This window comes from Peromyscus eremicus, chromosome 11 (genome assembly GCF_949786415.1).
Source record: "Peromyscus eremicus chromosome 11, PerEre_H2_v1, whole genome shotgun sequence".
Taxonomy (NCBI): domain Eukaryota; kingdom Metazoa; phylum Chordata; class Mammalia; order Rodentia; family Cricetidae; genus Peromyscus; species Peromyscus eremicus.
In genome coordinates, this window is record NC_081427.1 from 11,276,407 (window position 1) to 11,301,572 (window position 25,166).

The following is a 25,166-nucleotide window of genomic DNA, read 5'->3' on the forward strand; positions in this document are numbered from 1 at the left end:
GAAGCTTCACAGCTTCCATCTCAAATTCCAATTCTAATTATATTTAAGTTCATCAAGTTATATGACTTTGGGTCTTGTTAATTTTGATGTGTGATGGTTTTATTTATTTGCAATTTTTTTTAAAACAAAATTAATTTTTAAAAGGAAAAATTATATTTTAACAGTACTTTTGTGTTAGTAATGAAAATGCTTCTTCTTAAAGATGATGAACTTGAAACTACTGGGACAGCATCCTTGTAACCACACACCTGAAAAGAGTGTACCAGTCCCACTACACAATTCTCAAATAAATCCAATTTCCTTACTATTAATGAATCCAAACGTATTTTATATTATGTACTGATGGTTTCTCTAAATATCACTGTTTTGTAAAATATTTAAGTTTAGTTATGGACTGCTGCAGGCTGCAGGAATATATCATAAGAACTCAGCTGGTTATGGCAAAGTCACTACCTGGAGGGATCAGGGAATTCCTCCAGAGGAAGCCAAATCCCAAGGAGTTTTTGGTGTTACTTGGCTTGTTATATATTAGCTGTATTCTGTTATGAAAATCATGTGTGCCTTCATAGTTTTCCCAATTGACTTTTCCCTAAGAAGGGCTAACAGTGTGGACTGATCCTTCTGTGGACATACACATTCCAGGTATTTGGAGAACAGCCTCAGGAAAGGCTTTCTCTGGAATCAGATATCTCCCTTAGCCACTTTCAAGGACTAACAGTGATAACAGCCCACATGCAAGTCTCCTGATTTAAGGTAAATTCCACAAGGAGATACCACCTAGGTCAGGTGGACATTAAGTAATAGCTTTACACAGTTTAGCTTGGACCCTCCTTTCTTATACAACCTTACTGATAGACCCCTAACTTCTTTCCTAACCACTTCTAGGAATGTAGACTGAGCACATAGATCCCCTTTTTGATAAGCTAACCAGTCATTAGCACTCAGTTGACCTCTTCTTTTACCACTCCCACTTTGGATTGTAAAAGAAAGCCTGGTGGTTACTGCCTGAGGAAAATTCTTACCTGCCTTTATGACCCTGTAGAAATCAAGCCTGGCAACCTTGCTTGACCAGGGGCTTGATATAACTGGATTCCTGGGAGACTTAGGTAGAACGAGGAGAACGGAGGATAGAGAAGAGAAAAGAGAATGGAAGAACTAACTTGAGAGGAACAAACTGAGATGGGGAAGAACTAGATTGAAGGGCTAGAAGAGAGTACTAGAGGAATGAGATGGAAGATGAGGAAGAGCCAGATAAGGAAGTACTAGCTGGGTAAGAACAAGCTGAAAAGGACCTAGATGAGGCAAAAATAAGACCAGAGAATTAAGGTAGAACTTAGAGGGAGCAATAGATAAGTATAGAGAGAAATCAGGCAAGAAAGGAGCTACAGAACTGAAGTTGTGTATAAAGGATGTTATGCCAGAGGAATTAAAGCAAGTGGACTATAGAGCTCGGTGTGCTGAGATTCTATTTCTCGAAAATAGTCCTCGCCGTTAGTAGTTCTCTCTCCTGAGCCCCTGGGATGTATAATATTAAGGCTAGTCCCACTAATATTATACAAGAATAGACAGTGACAGGAAATAGTATTTAAATGTCTAATACCTGGTATTTAGTGACCATGTCTTCCAACCCCTCGATTTTAGAATCTTGCAGAACTGAGTATGTCTTGAAGGTTGAAAAGATGTCCATTATCTTGGCCAGACGTCGATGGAAAGTTTCAAATTTTCCAAATATATACATCTCACTAAAGTCAAATTGTTTTTCACTTGGATTTTGCTTAAGCTTTTGTTTCGTCTCATGGAAGCAGCTCTGGTACCCCTGACAACCAAAAGCAAGGAGTGTAAGGAAGACATGGCTCAGGGTAGAGCACTTCTGTAACATCTACACAACCTGGTTCACCCCCTAACATGAAAGGAAGCAAGGGAAGGAGGGAGTGGGGGAAGGGAGGAATTCATCTTATTTCTCAAGTGAAGAAGGCAGCAAAATTAGACTGAAAACCCCATCTTTTCATAATTGTATTCCTTTGCATTTAGCTATCAGTCTGAACCATTATCTTTCCTGATCTTCTCATTCAACAAACTATTATTCCTAGTGTAACTCAAACCTGTGTCCTGTCCTTGTAGACCCCACTATTTCAGTAACAGAATCACTTTATGTCCATCTCCCCATTGTTCTATACAATACTTAAAACTAATATTAGTCACCAGTATATCTCAGAACTTTAGTAGGACAAATGAATAAACTTTCTCAGAAGGTTTATTAACATTCAATGTACTTAACAATAAGTTATTTCATAAAAATAAAACAATTACTATTCCGTTTAGCAACTAAAAAATATCATCACCAAGTGATTTAACATGGTCTCAGAAAAGCAACACAAAAACAAGACATGGGAGCACACTGCAAACCTAAGCTTACCATTCATACCTGCTTAAGTTGAATGGCAGATGATATCTTTTGCATAACAAGGTCCTGAGGCTGGCTCCAGATGGTGGCAGTCCCATTGCTGGTGATGTGGGCTTTACATGCAGATATCATCTGATTTGTCACCTGGAATTGTTCCAATAAAAACAAGGTGAGGTGCATAAAACTCTAATAAATTATACATCTGAATCGAGTCCTTGAGTCTTCCTCCTCTCAGAATCCACAATCTGTGACCTTCATCTTCGGCTTTGCTTTTCCCTCAGATCTCAGATCAACCCGGACCCTCCACTATAGTCAGAATCAACAGTCTGCATTGCAACTGACAATCTGAGAAAGATGGAGGAGGAGCCATGGTCTTCAGAAGTCAATGTCTTCAGTGATGCAGTCAGCGGTATTCATGCTGCAGTGAACGGCTCCACACCTACACCCAGCGAGTCACAAAGCAAGAACAAAAAGGAAAGACACGAAAGTAGGATGGGTATTTGACTGCAGGAAGTGGGGATTGTAAGTGTAGAAGGAGGATTCTACAGTATGGACAGGTGAATGTGACTGAAATGTATTATATGTGTGTGTATGAGACTATCAAAGAATAAATTTAAAAATGATCTGTGAAACCAAAGTTGGACACAGCATGAAAAATCAAACATGGGCTTCACATGTTTATACAAAAAAATGAAGATCTTAACCAGCCAAAAGATTGGCTCCCTATGTCTAACCATCACTAGGATTTCCTCTGTAGGTCCCCTTCTCTAACGTCTACCTCATAGTTAACTAGCACCATGTAAAGTGCAGTCTAACTTGATAGTTTACGTCACCATGGCCTGCAGTGAAAATATCAAAAAGAGGACATCTGAGAAACACTTATAAAGCTAATGTAGATAGCCACTAATAACATATTCACCCCTCCAAACTTCAAAAATATCTTCTTCAAAATTTTTCTTACTGATTTTAAATAAATCAAAAGTATTAAATGATTGAACAATATAAAAGGAATGTTATCAAGTGGGTCAAGAAGCAAGGGTAGGGCTGGGGATGGTTAAAGCACTTAAAAGCACTTATTTTTCTTGCAGAGGACTCAAGTTTACTTCCCAGCACCCACATGGTGAATAAAGCTGTCTGAAACTCCAGGTCCAGGGGATCTGATCTACTATTCTAGCATATGCACCAAGCATGCACACGATGCACAAAGATACATGCAAGATAAACACCCATACACATAAAATAAAAAAATAAATAAATTCTAGAAATGAGGGTATAGGCAAAGCAGTATTGGCCACATGTTGTTGTCCATTAATTTTAGGACTATGCGTGTGTTGGGAGCTGGGGGTCAATACATAATTTCTTCTCCTCTTATACTACTTGAAAATGTCTGTTATATAATGCTTCTGATCACTGGTAGTTTCACAAGGACATACAAATAATATGCATGAAATATCAATTAATCACACAAATAGGGTTTTGTGTCTCGTTTACCCAGGGACTATCCCCTCTAACCCAAAATACCTACAAGTCAGAGTGTGGTCTTGTAGTCTAAACATCATTGTGGTTTGGGGCAGCATCATTTTAATTACTTTATATGATTCTGTACTATTGCATCTTATTACATGATTACTGTTGTATTAATACAACCAAACAAGCATGGCATCAAACAGATGAAGGACTGCAGCATGAAAGATAAATACAGGATAGCCAGTATCATCCTTATATTCTTGTTTGGTGGGGTTTAAGGGGCATGGGGTGTCTGTTTCATTTTTGTTTTGGTTTGTGCACTTTTTGTTAGTTTGGTTGATTGGTTGGATTTTGCAACAGGATCTCACTCTGTTGCCCAGGCTATCCTAGAAGTCACTCTATAGTCTGATTAGTCACAGAAATCTTCTCTTCATCTCTGAAATGCTAGGATTATAGGCATGAGCCACCATAACTGGCTTAATACCATTTTTCTTGATTAAAATTTCCACAGTAGGAAATAATGGCAGGCTAAAAATCACATAGGAAAATTCTGAAAAGAATCTTAATTTTTAATACGTAAAATAATAGAATATTTATTGTAACAATTACTTTGGGAAACAATGCTTCGTTTGCTAAAATTCACCTGTCACATGAATTTAACTACATCCATTGACAAATTAAGCCCTCCTGAATATAAAGTGCACAGATAGTAGATCATGCCAACCTCCTGAATATAAAGTGCATAGACAGTAGATCACACCAAGCCAATAGATTTTAATTATCCAAAAATTGGCCATTGCGGCTATGTGACCACAAACTCTCTCCTGGGCACTCACCTTTACAAACAGAGATGTGATCTTCTCGGAGGTGTTATAGTACTGAGAGATGCTGTAGATCATTTTAATTGCATTTATAAGTGTAGGAATAGCATCTATCATAGTTATCTGGAAGAGATTCCAGAAAATGTCAAATTAAACAAAATTCTGATTATGATAGTCTAATCATTCTATTCCCATTAAAATAAAGTTTTGTTGTTACCAAAAAAATCTTAAATAGTGCCTGATGCTTTACATAGATATATTTTACAGTAAGTTCATTTTTATTATTTTAGACATAATTTGGTGAATCAAAATATATTCCAGTACAAAAGGCTTGCTGTTCATGACAAGTAAGTTATGCTAACAGTTGGTTTTGTAATGTACACAAGCAGACATTTCCTACATCTAACAGATGTTTTTAGAACATCAGCCAATGAGTTTCCCCATAGTTCTGTGAGGTATAATCTAGAATAGCAGCTTCAATATTTAATGGGAAATGTAATACAATATATTTTTGAAATATAACATTTTAAATACATAACATCCAAAATAAATAGATAGATGATTGATGGATAGATAGATAGATAGATAGATAGATAGATAGATAGATAAGTAGAAGATAGATAGATAGATAGATAGATACATACATACATACATACATACATACATACATACATACATAGGTAAATGATAGATGATAGATAGATAGATACATACATACATACATACATACATACATAGATGAAGGCATTAGGTATATATAAAGCTATATGAATGTATTCTTGAGAACATGAGATTTCTAAGACCTTTCCATAGTCACATCGTGTCAGCTTAAACTCAGCGCTCTATTCTGCTAATGCAGAAAGGGTCACCAGTGGACTTAAGGAACAGAAACCATAACTCACAGGGTCACTGCTGTACAGAGGGTCACAACATTTCTCCAGTGTATACAAATATTTGACGTTGTCCTTTGCTTCATTAGCTGCATCAGTGATCCTAATGTCTGTCTCCCGCCAAGCCTAAGCACAACATCAAAACAATTTTAACACAACTATCCCCAGAGGAACTTGCAAAGTAAGAGCTCCTAATCACCACCTCCCATCCCTTCATCATCTCCATTTGCTCTCTGCCTCCTGCATTTAAAAAATGAATCTTAGAAGGATATGGAAGAGCAAGACAAGAAATTTAACTAAATGTTTAAAGGCGTCCATTTCTGGATTTCTCTTGCATACTCTACTCTAGCACAGAACACTCACAGGCTAACACAGTCCTATAAAGCCACAGCTTCCTGCTCTGAGGCCACCAGACTAGTTTTCTTTCTCATGCTCATGTTTTCCATATTCTCTCCATTCTAACCTGAGTTCCCTTTCTCCATGGCCCTAAACTTGTGTCCATTTGGTGGTATAACAAGTATTTATTAACTATCAACTATTTGTCAAGACATTAAAATAGAAAGCTATCTAAAAATTAAAGGGTGATATAACATACTGAATTGGCTTTATGTAAATCATAATGGTAGTATTTCTGAACCATATGGTATCACAAAATGTGAAGTTACTTTAAAGCACATAATGTAAGAAAAATCTAGTGGCTTGCTGCTAATAAATGGAGTATGAGAAGAGCGATGCTATGTTGCTCCCAGGATTAGCATGCAAAGACTATGGCCTCTGTGTTGGGTGCTCTCTTACACAGTCACTAATTCTCTTTAAAGGAAGCCTGGTACCCCATCAGCTGCCTGTGGAGGGGAGTATGTGGTAAGAACTGAATGATGCCTCCAGCCAACAAAGAGAAGCCGTGTCCTGAGCAAACTCGGAAGCAGGCCTTTCCCATGTAAACCTTCAGATAAGCCAACAGTCAAGATGGAGCCTCAGAGGAACCCTGAGGCAGAGGCACCTAGCTAAGCTACACCCCAGTTCCTGGCCTTGGGTAAAAATATTGTTTTCAGCTAATGAGTTGGGGGTTATTTGCTTTACAGTATAAAACTAATATTTGAGGACTTAAGTGTTCATGATTGCTACACCTATATTGTCTGGATTTATTACATGTGTGTGTATATGTACATGTACAGTTATCTGATTGCATTATACCTTAGTTATTTACAATGCTCACTAATAATACATATACATACAAGTATAACAGCCAGTAAATGTCTTTAACTTGAAGGTTAATTCACAGTATGCAAAATTACGTGACTAATATTATCCAGTCTTAAAAGACTTTTATACGGATAAAATAACACTTTTCTGTTCCTCACTGCTCTGTGGAGTTGGGGATGGAGAGCTCTCTTATTCCCTTATCATAAGTCATGGCAAAATGGCTAGAAACCTTCAGCAGTTTGGACTTGGCCGCAGCGAGCACTGCCAGGACAGCCTTCACCTCAGGGCCTTTCAATTGATCTAAAAGGTAATTAAATTTGGAGAGCCTTTTTTTCCAGTGTTCCAACTCTGCTCGGGGCCCCACATCATCTGCTTCCTTCCGCAGCTGATTGTTCTCAGCAAGGATCTGTGGATGCAGAAGAACAAGCAATTGTGTGAGGCTTGAGATAGGAAAACCATGCATGAGCAAAAAAGAAGAGGAGGAAGAGGAGGAGGAGGAGGAGGAGGAGGAGGAGGAGGAGGAGGAGGAGGAGGAGGAGAAGAAGAAGAAGAAGAAGAAGAAGAAGAAGAAGAAGAAGAAGAAGAAGAAGAAGAAGAAGAAGAAGAAATTATACTAAATGGATCACTTATTTTATTCAATTCCATGATCCCAATGATGGGACTCTAACCCAGCATGCACCCAGTTTTGTTTGTTTGTTTGTTTTTAATTTCAACAAAGACCTAAGATGACATTCACTACCTGACAATGACAATGACTTTGAAATTGATCTGGCTTCCAGGAATACATTTAGTTTCTTTGCCTGTTCTTTTACTGCATAAACTGAAGCAACATAATTTCAAGAAACTTCATGAGTTAAACAGGTTAATTTTACATAAACATTGTTTGGGTGGAACAGTCATCTGCATTTTTCCAAAAAAAAAATTAAATATTTTTTACGTATGTGTATGTGTATATGTTTATGTGGGGGTGTTTGCAAGCGAGTGCAGGTACCTATGGAGGCTGAACAAGGTTGCTGGATTCCCTGAAGCAGGAGTTCCAGGCACTTATAAGTCACTTGATGTGAATGCTGAAAACTGAACTCAAGTCCTCTGCAAAAGCAGAAGGTGCTCTTAGCCACTAAGCATCTCTCCAGCCCTCACCCCCAAAAAATATTGTTAATAGCTAAGTCTCAAGCTCTCACTTGCAGGACACAATGGATTAGGAATCTCCCCTATACTTCTACAGAACTTTTCTCAAGAAGAATTAGCAATGTGAAGCCTTCTAGTCACTCAAGTAAACAAAGTCACCAACTTCTACTTTCTCTTTTAATAAGAGCCTTAAAATGACCATACACAGAAGCTACAGCCAGGAGGTGGTGGCACACGCCTTTAATCCCAGCACTCAAGAGGCAGAGGCAGGAGGATCTCTGTGAGTTCAAGGCCAGCCTGGTCTCCAAGGCAAGTTCCAGGACAGCCAGGGCTACACAGAGAAACCCTGTCTCAAATAACAACAAATAAACAAATAAATAGAAGCTGCATGAGGCTCCCATCTTTTTAAGAGCATGTGCTATGCTATGTGGACAATGAGAATGCCAGGGCAGACCTCTCTCCAATAGACACTCCAGTGATGTGGCATCAGAAACTAACGATGGATTTCTGGGAATTACCTGTTCTGTCTGTTTGATCCACACCTTCATACAACATTCTGCCTTTTCCACAGTCTCGGGGTTACTAGCTAGAGCCAAGTAGTCCACGGGTTCCTTCAGGGATGTCAGTTCAAATACATCACATTTTTGAAGGTTTACCTAATTAAAATTAAGATTATAATAATAAGATAATGTTTATAAATGCCTATATACACTTTTGGTCAATTTGAGTCTACATGGAGTCCAGTAGAATCTTCACATCTTTACTACCTTGGACATTCGAGGTACTTGGTGAAAGGGTGGTACCTAACAATAATGATAACAATAATAATACCTACTCTTTGCTATATCTTAAGTGCTACAAAAGATTCTGAGGTCAAATCTGGGGGGCGTCTTAGAGATAATGTATCATAAAATGGAGACATTAATAAAAAAAAAATAGTAATAGTCACCAAGTTATAACACCACAGAGAGTGAGTCAGCCTGAAGAAAATTAGCTTGGGAGGTAGAAGTAGGTAGTTCTCAGTCTATCACTGAATTCCATTTTGGAACTAATGAGAGAAAAAGATTCTCATGCCGTCACAGTCAACAAATTCAATTGCAAATGCTTGGGTACAGTGTAGACGGCAGAGACCCACGAATAAGTCTGATATAGTTTTAAGCACACATGGCACGCCAAATCACAGTATGGCTCTCTCTGTTTCTACACATGCTTTCCTTCTAATGAAAGGGCTCCTTAGAGAGTTTCTTGTGTACATCTCAGAACTCAGTGCTCAAACTCAGTTCAGCTTTACCCTCGATAAAGATATGATTCATATCTCAGCATGCTCAGAGCCAACTGAAGGGCCATTGCTGTTTGTCACTTATAAAACTGAAACTTGGAGTCACTGCATTAAACAGAGCTCCAAACAATGCTCAAGAAAGACAGTATAGAAGCATATACAGAGGCACCTCCCACTCCCAGGGTCTACCACAGGGAGGCCATCACACTGGAACTCCTCCTGAAGGCTGCTCATTGCTTTCCTTGGGCTTCATAATGAGCCCTGTCAGCCCTCCTCGGGTAGTCTCTGGTCCTGTCTTCAAACCCACTCCTGCCCAGTAGGATGATTGTCCAGGCCTTCAGTTCCCAGCCAAGATCTGCATCTCCCCAGCTCAACTAGCGAGACTCGGAAATCTGAATCCACAACCCCAGAACCAGCCTCACCCCCCACTTTTGCTACCCTCCCACTTTTGTACCTCTTACAAACCTACTCAAATAACACATACATACACCCAAGCAACCCCCTGGGCTTTGGCTGGCACTAATCCAGCCTGGACAGGCCTTCTGGCACTCCGCCATAGTCCCACACTTCAGGATCTGGCCTAAAGCCCAGTGGCTCCTCCCAGCCACTCAGAGACAGTGCCTCCGCTGAGGGAAGACCCATCTTGTTCTTTTCATATCCCCATCACACATGAAGACAAATCACTTGAAAGCCCTGCTTTGGGTAAGGACTTCCATCACTTTGGTTTAACCTGCGTTTTGTCTGGCCTGCAGCCTAGTTAATTGTGAATGCAACTAAGATGTTGGCTGGAGTGAACTCTTACCCCTGTCTGGGTAAAATTTGCTCAGTGTCCCAATTCTATATCATTTGGTAAACAGTTTCCACTTGCCCGCTCCCCTCCCCCGTATCTCCCCCACCCTCTGTCTCTCATACACACACTCCAGATATAAATAAGTATATAAACACCAATCTCTCTTAAAAACGTGCTGCACAAGTCATAGAAATGGCAAATCTCACATTTGCTAAGCTTATTCGTTATTAAAAAAGCCGTTTTATTTATAGGCTAAACTTCAGTACCCAGCCCCGTCCCTCCATGTGTATTACTTTCTCTTTCCTTCTTCCACCACATCTGGATTTTCCTCCCACTCCATCCTGCCCTTTCCTACTTAACACACATGCATGCACACACAAACACACACACACACACACACACACACACACACACACACACACACTCCTATAGCTCCAAACTCCTTTTCATTCTAGGATGTACATCAGTGACACAAGTATCCTATGTTCCATCTGTCAGACTGAGTCAAACCTTACTATAAACATTCTTACATAACTCAAAAACATTACACCCTGCACACTGTACGTATTTAAATCAAGCCACAATTACATCCTAAGAAGACACTGAAATTACCTACAGGCACTTTGAAGACTTTTCAACACAGTAAAATAAAGTCCACATAAGAAAAGTTATCACCCCTCATATTTTGATTTGTCGAGAATCTGATCAGTTTTTAATGAACCACTCACTCCTTCTTACCTTCTCCTTTAGACTCTCCTGTGCACCTGACAAGATGCCCACAAAACCTTCCAGGGAGCTCAGGAACTCCTGCCGAATGTTGGACGCATCCTGCAGTCCCTGGAGCTCACCCCAGCCATGGCTGGAGGCTCTGAGGGCTGGAATGAAGATGTCTGCAAGCAGACGCCTCACGCTGTTCAGCAGGCCCCCATCTGCAGTGTCTAACGTGTTGAAGCTCACCTCCTGGAAGACAATTTCATCATCCTGTGTTGTGAAAATTAGCCTTGACTCCAGCATAGCAAGGAAGTCACTGCACTTGTTAATTAACCAAATAGCCAGTGAATCTTTTGTATTTGATACTCTGTTTGAGAAGGATACTTTTATACCAGTCCAAATTATAACCCCCTAAATAAAAAATGAAATACATTAATTCTAGATATTCACCAGTTTATTTGCTACAAGAGAGTAAGGAGGTCACACAACCTCTAACACACAGGAAACATCTCTATAGGTGCACTTCGCTTTACACAAAACATAAAGTTGTATATCCACTTTTAGAAATCTTACTAATAAGTAAATTATGGGTGGGAGGTTCTTTTGGAAAGAAAAGAGCTCCCTCTATACAGAGATACAATGTTGTATGAATATTTATTAATAAATTGACTATGAATTCCTCATTATCAAAAGATAAGAAGGCAATGTCTTGTAAATTGCCTGTCTTAAATGCAAAAAAATAAATGAAAACAGGGTTTCTTTGCTGTCTGTTTATTTGCTTGTTTGTCCGTTTATTTATTTGTATGTGCATCCTAGGGATTAAACTGAGATCCTTGCATATGCTAAGCAAGCACTTGACCACTAAACTAAAGCCCCAACTCCTGAAAGTACCTTTAGACACTTGAGTAAGCCTGTGGTTATTTCCACAAGAAGGGGTAGATTTGAGCAATGTAGGAGGTTTGGAGAAATTTGAAGTAAATGGCTATCCCCTTACCCGGTGGATATTCTCAGCGGTAATGGCTTTGGATGGGTCAGACTTGATGAAGAATACACATACTCCTGTAAGAGCAACGTCTTTTCCTTCCGTCACAAACACCTTGGGCTTTTTCAGCTTCCCAGAAACAGGATTTACCCCTCCTGAAGAGCCAAATGGTCCTACCAAAGCAAAACAATTTCAGTTTCACTAATGCTGTTTGTGGTGCACAGAGTTGACTCCTAGCACAAAGATTCCTTCTAGAAATTACTATGGCTGACCTGCCCGTGTGCTCCAGATAGAGCCATCATTTGGATGATCTCTAGAAAGAGAGATCTCATCTTGAAAGAGATCTAAAAGGATCTGCTAGGTTCCAGATCATAGAGCCTGTGAGACAGACTGGGAGTAGAATGGGGGATAAAACTCACTGGCTGGCACGCACTGTGTCTCAGGATTTCTCCTGCACACATCATCTACACTACTAAAGCCTACAACCCTGAGGCACCTGTGAGCTATCCCAGGCTGTCCTGGCAATGAATGGCAGAGGAAAGGTCAAACTACAGCTCTAACTACAAGACTCAGGACTCTCATTTCTCAGTGCTTCCAGGACACCATCATTATCCAGGCCACTGGTTAGGTCTGTATATTGCTAACATGAAGCCTGTGCAGAGGTAAGATGGCAACTCTTATTCTTGCTCTAGAGTGAGACCCAGAGCTTTAACCTCCATCTGTTTCCCAACCACATGACCTTGAACAAGTTACCTGTTCTTCCTGTGCTCCCTTTTATCATTTTATGTGTATGGGTGTTACATATGTGACTGGTCTCCAGAGAGGCCGGAAGAGGGTGTCAGATCCCCTGGAACTGGAGTTGCAGATGGTTGCATGCACCATGCAGATGCTAAGGGCTCAACCTGCATCCTCTACAAGAGCAGCCAGTGTTCTTTATCTCACCAGCCCCTCCAATAATTTTTTAAATGGAAAAGGTTATTCTTTTTTTTGAGACAGGGTTTCTCTGTGGTATTTTGGTGTCTGTCCTGGATCTTGCTTTGTAGACCAGGCTGGCCTCGAACTCACAGAGTTCCGCTGGGCTCTGCCTCCCGAGTGCTAGGATTAAAGGCATGCATCACCACCGCCCGGCGGAAAAGGCTATTTTAATTTAACATTTTTTTGTAAAAATTTTTGCAGAATGTTTGTGAGGATTAAACGAGTTTGTGTGTAAATCACTTACATAATTTCATAAACTTATTAGCTCATCAAGATTATCGGAAGGATCTGAAAGCTCATGCTGGTTGTCTAAACATATTGTTTGCAGAGTGGATCGGTTAAGTACATCAGAACATGCTCTGTGTTGTAGCATTGTTGTGTTCAAGTAAATTTAATAGCCTTGAGTGAATTGAAGGTTCAATTTACTCCCACTAAGATGAGAGGTTGGGGTTCAGGGAAGAATTTGGGGGAAGGCAGTGGAACCGATATTGAGTTCCGAGCCCTGAGAATACATCTTCTCCTCCCTCGAGGTGCTTCCTCATGGCGCTGAGCTTCTGAATAGGACTTTGGAGAAGGACTAGAAAAAAAGGACAGCCAGATATTCTAGCATTCAAGTGAGGCCTCACTTCTCATGAATGCACTCAGGTCTGATTAGCAGTAAGGTGTAAGACAACCAAGTCACCAAGATATGACAGACACCAGGAAACAGTCTCTAGGAAAAATCTGGGGTGTGGGCAACGGTGCTGTCCACAGGAACTGTGAAATCCTTCTGCATTTGCTTCAGGTCAAGAAGGAGGCAAGCATTGTCCTAGCTGCCCCAGAGCAGGGTGGTTCTCTAGGATGCTAGAACCAGGAAAGTCTCAGGCAAGGAAAGACAGTCACATCCTTAGGAAGAAGCAGGATTTTCAATGTGACCTCCAATAAAGTCTGAGTTATTTATGCCTCCTGGATCTTGGGGATGTCATGGGCTGGGATATGATGCCTGTTGCCAATAAATCCAAACACAGCACACAACATACACAGAGAGAAGTGGGCCTGGGGTGGGAGGTAACCAAAGCCCTACATTTGAAATGACAAGAGAGTAAGTGCTTCAGCCAAGAAGGGTGGGGCAACTTCTGTGGAGAGAACCAGCATGGAGCCACGTGCTCAAGAGGCATGCTGGGAGCGTACAAAACCGATGGAATCCAGCTGGCATGCACTGTGAAACACCACAGCAGAGGGCTGCTGGTTTATAGGGACAGCACACCACTGTGGGCTGTGTAGGCACTGCCCCACAGGGGACCCACCATGGTCGCAAGAGTGTGAGCTCAGAGAGTGCAGCAGTAGCAGTCAAGCGTAAACTTCCCTCTCGGCCTCACTTCTTGTCTGTATCTGGCCTCCGATCTGACACAGACACTGCGATTTATTTACCTGAGCTGAATTGGGATGAAGGGCGAAGCAAAGGAGAATCATGAGTGCCTCTCACGCCACAAGTGCAAACCCTCAGCGGCTCCAGATGAGGGTCAGAGAAAGCAGAGAGTGAGTGCAAAGAACGGTGCATTCACCTCACTTCTGACCAACTAGTTGTGGTCAACTGGATATTCTTCTTGTTTAAATCAATACTGTCTTTTCAATTTGAAATGACCGTAAGAATTTTTCCAAAGAATGTCTAGAAAAGACATTCAGGGGCTGATTCTTACTCCAAGGTCAGAAGAACTATCCATGCTGAAAATATTAAAAAGGAGAATGAGAGAGAAACAAAAAAAAATCTTGCTTATATGTTGAGATGCTGTGAGCCCTTCCTGTCTTGTGCAGTTTACATGGACTGGGCAATTTCACCCTGGTCGTGGTTATGGCTGTACATGATGCTTCCTGGTGTAGCTCAAGTCCTGCAATCTGAGATGGAAATCAAAACTTCTATTTTTATTCTTTTGGATTCCTTTTATTCAAAACGTAATAAGCATTTTGTGGGGAAAAAATCAAATTTAAGCCAGGCGGTGGTGGTGCATGCCTTTAATCCCAGTACTCGGGAGGCAGAGGCAGGAATCTCTCTGTGAGTTTGAAACCAGCCTGGTCTACAAAGCAAGTTCCAGGACAACCAGAGCTGTTATACAGAGAAATTCTGTCTCAATAAAAAAAAATAAACTTATAACTAAAGAAATATCAACTATTCAATATTTTCACACGTAATTAATTTGTATGTATGTGTGTACACATGTGTGCATGTGCATGTATATGTGCGTGTGTGTGTGTGTGTGTGTGTGTGTGTGTGTGTGTGTGTGTGTTTAAAGGTGCATGCATGTATATGGACACACATGATGGAGGTTGACACTGAGTGTCTTTATGAATTAATTGCTCTTATGTTTGTATGTCAGGGTCTTTCACTGAACCTAGAACTCATTAACTATCTAGGCTTGCTGGCCAATGAGCTCCAGAAATCTTCCTGGCTTTGCCCTCCCAATGATGAAATTATAGGCACAGTCTATACCAAGTTTTGTTTGTTTGTTTGTTTTTGTTTTTTTTGGTTTTTTTTTTTTTTTGGTTTTTCAAGACAGGGTTTCTCTGTGTAGCTTTGCGCCTTTCCTGGGGCTCACTTGGTAGTCCAGGCTGGCCTCGAACTCACAGAGATCCGCCTGGCTCTGCCTCCCGAGTGCTGGGATTAAAGGCATGCACCACCACCGCCCGGCTTATTTTGTTTTTTAACGTAGGCTCTGGGGATAAGAATTCAGGTCCTTGTGCTTGGGTGGCAAGCACTTTACCAATTGAAGAATCTACTCTGTCTCTATCCACAGACAATGTCTCTGTGAAACAAAGAAGCATTTTCTCACCACCTGACAAGGTTGATAACTATTTCCAATTTTCAAAAGTCTTAAAAGGATGAATACAACACTATAAGCATAATATATTTAGTCATGCTCCTACTTTGGCCTTAAACTGATATTACTCTAATTTCAAGCATAATGGAGAGCTCACTTTGACAGCACATACACTAAAATTAGAACAACGCAGAGAAAATTAGCATGGCCCCTGCACAAGGATGACACACAAATTAGGGAAGCAGTCCATATTTTTATATAAAGGCAGACCTATTAGAATCACATGCAAGTTCTCAATGGAGACCCTAAAACCCAGAAGAGACTGGACTGATATCCTACAGACTCTAAGAGACCAGGGATACCAGCCCAGACTACTATACCCAGCAAAACTGCCAGTCACCATAGATGAGAAAAAAAGATATTTCATGACAAAGTCAAATTTAAACAATATCTATCCACAAACCCAGCCCTACAGAAGGTACTAGAAGGAAAACTCCAACCCCAGGAAGTGAACTATACCCATAAAAACACAAGCAATAGATAATTTCACACCAGCAAAACCCAATGAAAGGAAACACAAACACACACACACACACACACACACACACACACACACACGCATGCACACACACACACAACAACAACAACAACAACAATAAATAGCAGAAATTAACAATCATTTGTTATTAATATCCCTCAATGTCTATGGACTCAATTCACCAATAAAATGACACAGGCTAACGGAATGGATATGGAAACAGGATCCATCATTCTGCATACAAGAAATACACTTCAACATCAAAGGTAGACATTACCTCAGAGTAAAGGGTTAGAAAAAGATTTTCCAATCAAATGGACCAAAAAGCAAGCTGGTGTAGCTATCCTAATATATAACAAAATAGACTTCCAACCAAAACTATCAAAAGAGATGGAAAAGGTCATTTTACATTCATCAAATAAAAAAATCCACCAAGATGATGTCTCAATTCCAAACATCTATGCCCCAAATGTAAGGGCACCCACATTTGTAAAAGAAATATTACTAAAGCTTAAATCACACATCAAACCCCACACAATAACAGTGGGAAATTTTAACATTCCACTCTCACCAACAGACAGGTCATCCAGACAGAAACTGAACAGAGAAATAATGGTTCTAACAGATGCTATGGCTCAAATGGACCTAACAGATATTTACAGAACATGTCACCCAAACACAAAAGAATATACCTTCTTCTCAGCACCACATGGAACATTCTCCAAAATTGACCACACACTCAGCCACAAAGCAAGTTTCAACAGATTAAAAAAAAAAAAAAAAAAAAAGGAAATTACTCCCTGTATCTTATCAGACCACCATAGATTAAAGTTGGGTTTCAACAACAGAAAACCTACAGACTCATAGAAACTGAACAATTCTTTACTGAGTTACCATTGGGTCAAAGAAGAAATAAGATGTTAAAGACTTCCTGGAATTCAATGAAAATGGAGTACAACATACCCAAACTTATGGGACACAATGAAAGCAGTGCTAAGAGGAAAGTTCATAAGTGGATATTAGTTGTAAAATAAAGGATAACTATGCCACATTCCACAGACCCAGAGAGACTAGGTAACAAGGAGGGGCCATGGAGGGGGGGAACACCTGGATCTCCCTGGGAAGGAGAAATAGAAGAGATTTTGTGAGTGGGCTGAGGGCAGGTGGTGATGGAAACATGAGCAACTGGGTTGAGGTGGATAGAGAGGGAGAGTACTGAAAGAGGGTGCATTTCAGGGTAAGGAAATAGCCCAGGAATCTACAAGGATGACCCCAGCTAAGACTCCTAGCAATAGTAGATAATGTAGTCTGAACTGGCCATCTCCTGTGACCAGATTGGTGCCTAACCCAATTGTCATCAGAGAGTGCCATCCAGCAACTGATGGAAACTGAGGCAGACTCACAGCCAAACTTTAGGCAGAGTTTGGGGATCCTACAGAAGAGGGGAAGAAAGGATTGTAGGAAGCAGAGAGCTCAAGGACATTACAAAAAAACCACAGAATCAACTAACCTGGGCTCATTGGGGCTCACAGAGACTGAACCTACAACCAGGGAAGCCACATGGAACTGACCTAGGCATTCTGCATATATGTTACAGCTGTGTAACTTAGTCCCCTTGGGGGACTCCTAACAGTGGAAAAAGGGCCTGCCTCAAACCCTTATACAAATTTTTGGGACCCTACTCCTCACACTGGGCCACCTTGCCCAGCCTTAATACATGGGAGGTACTTAGTCTTACTACAACTTGATATGCCGTGTTTTGTTGATGCTCTGAGAGACCTGCCTTTTCCTAAATAGAAAAGGAGGAGAAGTGGATTGGGGGCGTGGGAACAGAGGAGGGAGTTGGGGGAGGGACTGGAAGGAGAGGAAGGAGGTAAAACTGCAGCTGGGATGTAAAATTAATTAATTAATTAATTTTTACAAAGCATAATGGGATACAGGCAGTTGAATTCATACAAAGACGTATGTTTTCTTAAGTGCAATTATTAAATCCATCATTCAGCATTACACATTTCCATCAAAACCAGCAGAAGATAAACATAATGCAGTATTTAACCGAAGGAAGTCGATGCTATGCTTATCGACAAGAATTCCTGTGTTAAAAATCCAATGCCTGCCGGAAGTTTTAGATTATGGCTACACAGAAGGAACTGACACATAAGAAAAGTAAGTATCAAAACAAAATCTGCCTGATTGTCCCCTGATTGCTGGCATGACAAATCAAAAGGAAAAGGAAACAATTAGAACACCTAGGCTGACTACCATTCTCCATCCTCTAACCTGAAGAAGAAAACAGACACCCTTCCACAGGGGCACACACATACACTGTACACACACCATACATACATACTACAGGGATATCTCTCTCTCTCACACACACACACACACACACACATATATATATATATATATATATATATATATATATATATATATATATATATACACACACAAACACTACACACGCACCATACATAAATACCACAAGGACATCACACACATACCACACATACACACCACAAAAACATTACACACATATATATATACACACATCATACATATGCAACACAAGGATATCATATATACATATACAACACACATGTACCACACATACACACCACAAAAATAGTACACAACATATACACAACACAGCCCTAATACACCAAGGCATAAGAAACTTGTTTAGTCCATTTGTTACCTTTCTTCTTTTTCCTACTCTCAGATGAATTTAATGACATTTCTAGGCTATGTCATGTCAAATATCAATACCTGCTTCTGCTCCCTCGACATCCTGATAGTAAAACATGAGATGACGGAGTCCTCCAGCAAGAAAAAGCTGATCGATTCTTTCAATCTGGGAAAAGGCAAGGTAACATTTTTGTTCTGAATTAGAAAACGCATTTAAATCAGTACTGATGGAGTAACAAATCAATTCATTACCATCTTCTTATTCAAACAGTACAGTACCTGATCATCTCCTAGAGATGGAGTATTTTCCTAACATTAAAAAAAAAACAAAACAAGAACAAATGTTTCACCATAGTTAAGCACTCAATTCAAAGAAGTAATTTCACCGATCATAGAAATATTTGCTACATATGTACATTTGACAAAGACTCATTCTTCCATTTTTGCTAACTCCCCAAAGCATTGAGCTGTTGAAGGCAGACATAAATATAAATGAATGTTTAATGTTTAGTAAATTTGCAAGTCAGAAAGAGAAAGCAAAACTTCAAAACATAGTTAGCATACTAGAGACAAATTAATATTTAAATGCAATAATCTCCTAACGCTGCTTTGAGAACATGGATAGCTGCCAACTATTATTTCAGAAGCCACCAGGCACTTGGTCCCATCCATGAGGGCCAGTGCACATTTATCTGATACATGGCCTGATCCCAACAGAAGCACTTCTTGCAAGAAGTCTACAGCATGGTTTAGAATTCATATTCTAAAGAAGAGGAAGGGTAGACTGGGAGATGGCTCAGTATGTAAAGCTCTTGCCTCTCAAGCATATGGATCTGAGTTTGGAGCCCCAGAACTGTCTCATAAGAAGTCAATTACAGTGACACATGACTGTAACTCCAGGGACAGCCACATGGAAGGTGAAGACAAGGGATGCAAGGAAGCTTGCAGGCCACATGGTAAAGTCCTAGGCCAATAAGAAACCTTGTCTCAAACAAAAGATGGAAGGTACCTAAGCCCCAAAATCTGAGGTTGTCCTCTGACCTCCACATTTGTACTATGCATGGATGCACCCTTATCACATGTGCACACATAAATAAATAAATAAATAAATAAATAAATAAATAAATAAATAAATAAATAAAGCAGACAAATGACAAATAGATGGATAGGAAGGTAGATAGATGATAACAATAGATGATAGATAGATAGATAGATAGATAGATAGATAGATAGATAGATAGATAGATAGAAACAAATGATAAATAGATTGTAGTTGGTTCTTTGTTTTTACTCTTTGGGGGCCCACTACCCAACTCCTAAATAAATACATGGAGACTTAATTCTTACTTATGAATGCCTGGCCTTAGCTTGGCTTGTTTCTAGCCAACTTAAATTATCCCATTTCTCTTTAACATTTCTCTTTAATGTTTTGCCTCTGGGCTTTTTATCTTTCTTTATTTTATATACCTTTCTTTCCTTCTTACTCCATGGCTGGCTGGGTGGCTGAGTGACTAGCCCCTGACATCCTCTTATTCTTCTTTTCTCATTCCTCACTCCCCACTTCCTTTTCTCTTACTTATTTTCTGTGCCTGGCAGACTCGACTATTTCTCTGTCCTGCCTAGCTATTGGCCATTCAGCTCTTTATTAAAACAATCGGGTGTTTTAGGCAAAGTAACACAGCTTTACAGAGTTAAACAAATGCAACATAAAAGAATGCAACATATCTTTGCATCATTAAACAAATATGCCACAGCATAAATGAATGTAGCACATCTTTAAATAATCCACAACAATAGATAGTAGATGAAATAGGAAAGAGGAAAAAATCTGCATATTCATTCAGATGGCTCCTGCCAAAAATAAATAGATAAACATACTGTAGGAGTATAAAATGTGCAACCACTGTGGAAAACAGCACAAAGTTTCTTCAAAATGTTTAACTTGGAATTATCATGTGATCCATCAATTCCACTTGTGGTTATATATCACAAAGCTCTGAAAGCAGGATCTCAACGAGATGATTGTATTCTTGTGTCTACAGCAGTTTTGTTCATAATCACCTCCACAAAAGATGGAAACATACTGTGAATGGAGAAACAAAATCTGACACCTGTGAACAAGGAATGTCCTTCAACTGCAGTAAGCAGAGAGCTCTGACACATAAGGCCATGACATAAATGACCCTTTGTGACAGCTAAGGTTGGCGATCAACTTGACTAGATCCAGAATCAAATGAAAGCCACTGGATACTCTTGGGGGATATTTTCTTTATCAGATTGTTTGAAGTGAAAAGACCAAACCCTACATGTGGGTGGACTGTAGAGATTCAGATAAAAGGATACAAAGAATGAAACTTTACTTTTTGCCTGCTTGCTTTCAATCTTGCTGGCAAGTTCATCTATTCTGTTGCTGACTCTGCTGCATCCCTTTGTTGATACTACAACCAGCTTCTTTGGTCCTAACATAGAGATAAGAGCAGCAGCTCTTCAAGAGTCCTTTAGGTCTTGGGTACTAGATTGGGACTGCTGAGTAGAGACGAGATTGGGACAGTTGACATACCCAGCCTCATGGACTGAACAACTGCTAGATTCTCAGCCTCTACAGACTACCCAGACTGCACATATAAACATATATGTGTGTGTGTCCTATGCTATATATATATATATATATATTATGTATTATATAATATTACATATATTAATATTTTATATATATATATATCCTATCAGTTCCATTCCTCTACAGACCCCTGACTAACATAACTATGAAACATTACACTAACGAAATAAACCAATCCCCAAAGAACAATTGCTGTATACTTTCACCAGTGTGAAGTATCTAGATGATTCCAGGGGCCAGTGCAATGAGAGAAGCTAGGGGACCCCCCTGTGCTTCCTTTTTGGAAGAGTATTATCTACCTCCTGGTATGATGGATACAAATGAGATTGGAGGTGAGACTCACTCAGAACAAGGACTGGTATATAGTAGATATTCAGAAGTGTTGCCTGTGTGGAGAAAGAAAGAGGAAGATGTAGCTAGAGTTTTCTTGCCTGGCCCACAGTCAGGGCAAATCTCTCTCACCTGCCAGTCCCACAGCCGCTCAGACCTGACCAAGTAAACACAGAGACTTATATTGCTTACAAACTGTATGGCCGTGGCAGGCTTCTTGCTAACTGTTCTTACAGCTTAAATTAATCCATTTCTATAAATCTATACCTTGCCACGTGGCTCGTGGCTTACCAGCATCTTCACAAGCTGTTTGTCATCTTGGCAGCTGGCAGTGTCTCTGACTCAGCCTTCCACCTCCCAGCTTTATTCTCCTCCTTGTCCCACCTATACTTCCTGTCTGGCCACTGGCCAATCAGTGATTTATTTATTGACCAATCAGCAACACACTTGACATACAGACCATCCCACAGCAGGAAGAGGAACTTTCCTCCTAACTGGATCTTGTCCCCTTATTCTCCTCTAATTCCCTTTAATTACTCCATAGAGTTTCTTAAAAAGGCAACAAGCTAGAGGTTGCTGGTGCTGGCTAGGGAATGAGTCTAGGCAGTCCTGAGGCTTTCCAACTCAGTGTTTACAGCAACACAATGGAAATCCAAATTCAGCTATGGAGCCTAGCAAAGTCTACACACACAGAAACAGACTCTAACTCAAACCAGCACTGCCCTACTTTACCCCTCTTCTCGTGTAAATACAAATGTTAGACATTTATAAGCTCAACACCAGAACATGTTATCAACAATCTTCTTCCCTCCTTCCCTGTCCCTCTCCCTCTTTACCCCCCTCTCTGTCTGCCCTCCCATGGCATGTGTTTAAAACATTAAGTCTTTGGGAATCTCATTAGGGCTCTTAATAGGACCTCCACACTCACAGGAAACTCTACCTTCTCAGTGATTTGACCTTCCCTATCAAGGTCAAATCATCAAACACACATCATCCCAAATTTTGGGGAAAAAAAATTGTAGCAGAGAAATCAAAGTTAGGAACAGAAGAAACCAGTTTCAGATGCCAAATCAAAGCCACAGTCAGAAAAGCATGTCACAGTCCAGTAGTCAAACCTAGAATAGGACCAATAAATAAATAAGTAAATACCTCTCTATTCTACCACCTTCACACAACACTCGGATCACCACAGAGGAATGGATGGAAAGATTATAAGAGCCAGGAGTGTGAATAACTACAAAGAAACCATATTTTCCAGGAACAATAAGGCATATATACCTATGAACTCACAACAGCTGTGACCATATGCACAAGATCTGTGCAGGCTCAGTCAGGCCAGACAAAATCCCAGCATGGAATGGAGAGGTGGTTAGGAAGTCTCACCACTAGCTAAGACTGCTGTGATTGATGGCTGCTGGGAGAAGAAGAGTCAATTTTCTTTAAGTTCCCTGAGAGGCACCTCCAATAGATGGTTCCACACCCAGCACACACTGGCAGCACTCAGTGGATTTAAAAAAAAAAAATCAGGGGATAATGGTGGGGGGACAGGGGAGGAACTCAAAGGGAGGAAATGGGGGTGGACTTGATTAAAACACATTACATACATGTACAAAAAATTTTAAACAATAAAAATAAACACATACATCTTACATAAATACACACATATATATTTACCTACATATATACATAAATCAGCAGCTTGAAAGATGGTTCCATTCCCTAACCTCAGGTCCCAAACTGGCACAAGAGCTCAGCCTCATTGGCTATAAAGAGACATACACGGGCATCGTCATCAAACAGTGGAACTCAAATGATGACAATTAGTGCCATTATTCAACCTGGAGAGCTGGGGAGTCCTGCCTGAGTCTGTCCGGCCTAACCCAGTGCAGCCCCCGCACATTAGGCTGGCACCTCTTCAGTGGCACAGCGCAGGTTCTTGCCACCGGATGGTGAGGACACAGAGGCTTACTACCTGATTACCCTCGAGGAGAGCATCTTCCACTTCGAGCTTGCTCAGGTCCAAACAGGAAGCCACGATTGCAAACAGATAGTCGTGCCTCCCGTCCAGACGAGCCCTCTTGGCCTCCTTCTCTTCTTTCAGCCGTTGCTAAAAAAAAAAAAAAGGAATGAAAATGTTGTATTGCAACTGCTGCTCTCAGATGGTTCGTTTTATAACAATTTCACACAATTGTGGTTTTCAAGTCTTCGGGATCCGCATAACAACCAGCTTAATGGTGCCGGTTTTTATGGACTCTCCTCTATTTTTAGAAATGAATTTACTTCTCTTATACAAATAAGGTGTGGCCATTGTTCTGAAATTTCACAATATAGACAAACAAAGAGAAGCCATAAAAATCATCTGCCATTAATAAATTATTACTGTTAACTTTTTTTTCTGTCATGACAGGCTTATTTCCACACACATAAGAAAATTAACAGATAATACAAAAATGAAATTCCCATTTTTGTAAGTGTTCTTCTTAGCCATGAAGTAATATTCTTATCTCTGATCTTTACTGTTTGTAGATTTATATCTAGTCTTGGATTTAATTTCTGACTACTCCCACTCATGCTCTTGGCTATTAGTTGGTAATTACAATAGGGAGGGACACTCGGTGTAACCAGGGTTAGCAGCTTAATGCTCATCCTTCCATACTCTTTGCTCACATAACGTATGCAAACATGTGCACATGTCTATGCTTATATCGTGATCTAAAAATTCTTCATGCATTTCTCCCTTAACAGTGCATCAGGGTTGTTTGAGTTTAATACAGATATTTTTCAGAACTTGTATAATAGCTACAAAATTTTGGTTATGGGTATACCATAATTCATTCAATTATTTTGCCATTAGTACACATTCAGATTCCAATCCATTCCTTAAATAAGCACATTATCTTTCATGTCAATCAGTAGCTCCTAGAAGAAGAACGAAAACTGCCCCTTTGATCAACAAACATTTATTAAATTTCTATACGTGCCAGTACTGCAGCAGTAAACACTACCAGTAACCTCAAAAAAGTGTATCATCTGGCTGTCAGGGTGTGTGTAGAAAATTTAAATTCTATAGGTGGCATAAAAGTTGGGTGAAAAATCAGATTTGTGGGCCCCAGAAGACAGGGATCTTCAGAGAAGGGGCAAGAAAGGACTCTCCAAGTCTAAATTGAAGAGGGAGAGAGGTAGGGATAAAAGCAAAGCTTTCAGGAGAAAACAGCCTGAGCCTTCAGTTGACATCACTCTCTAGGATTGAAGACATTTCTACACCTGCAAAGTGAGAGGAATGAGAAAGCACAGCACCTTCTGGAAACACAAGACAGCCAGGGTGGCCGACTAACAGACTAAGATGAGTGGGAGATGAGAAAGAAGTTACAAGATAAAATATTTTATTGGACACATCGGAAAGTTCAAACGTTATCTAGAATCCACAGGGAATCACTGATGAGCTTTGAATAAAAGGAGACAGATGTTAGCCCTCTCTCTGCGGTACCAAAGTTCCACCATCCTGTGAAGCACAATTCTAATTGGTCTTAACAACAAAAATCCGG

At 40.2% G+C, this 25,166-nt stretch overlaps 1 protein-coding gene and 1 non-coding gene across 2 annotated transcripts in view; one reads left to right on the top strand and one right to left on the bottom strand.

Moving 5' to 3' along the window:
* The window catches only part of Dnah5 (dynein axonemal heavy chain 5), a gene marked incomplete at its 5' end in the record, with an annotated part of 220,050 nt that extends 196,325 nt beyond the window's left edge, over positions 1–23,725 (bottom strand). Inside the window, 10 exons of the mRNA XM_059276732.1 lie at positions 1,601–1,816; positions 2,426–2,548; positions 4,708–4,815; positions 5,595–5,708; positions 7,015–7,191; positions 8,432–8,569; positions 10,721–10,942; positions 11,688–11,848; positions 18,753–18,837; positions 23,594–23,725. Of these exons, the coding sequence (XP_059132715.1) occupies positions 1,601–1,816; positions 2,426–2,548; positions 4,708–4,815; positions 5,595–5,708; positions 7,015–7,191; positions 8,432–8,569; positions 10,721–10,942; positions 11,688–11,848; positions 18,753–18,837; positions 23,594–23,725 (1,476 nt within the window). The remainder of the gene's footprint in view (positions 1–1,600; positions 1,817–2,425; positions 2,549–4,707; positions 4,816–5,594; positions 5,709–7,014; positions 7,192–8,431; positions 8,570–10,720; positions 10,943–11,687; positions 11,849–18,752; positions 18,838–23,593) is intronic.
* On the top strand, positions 15,595–15,701 carry LOC131922073 (U6 spliceosomal RNA). The gene has a single exon (XR_009382190.1). It is a non-coding gene; the product is annotated as a U6 spliceosomal RNA (small nuclear RNA).
* Positions 23,726–25,166: the final 1,441 nt, after the last annotated feature.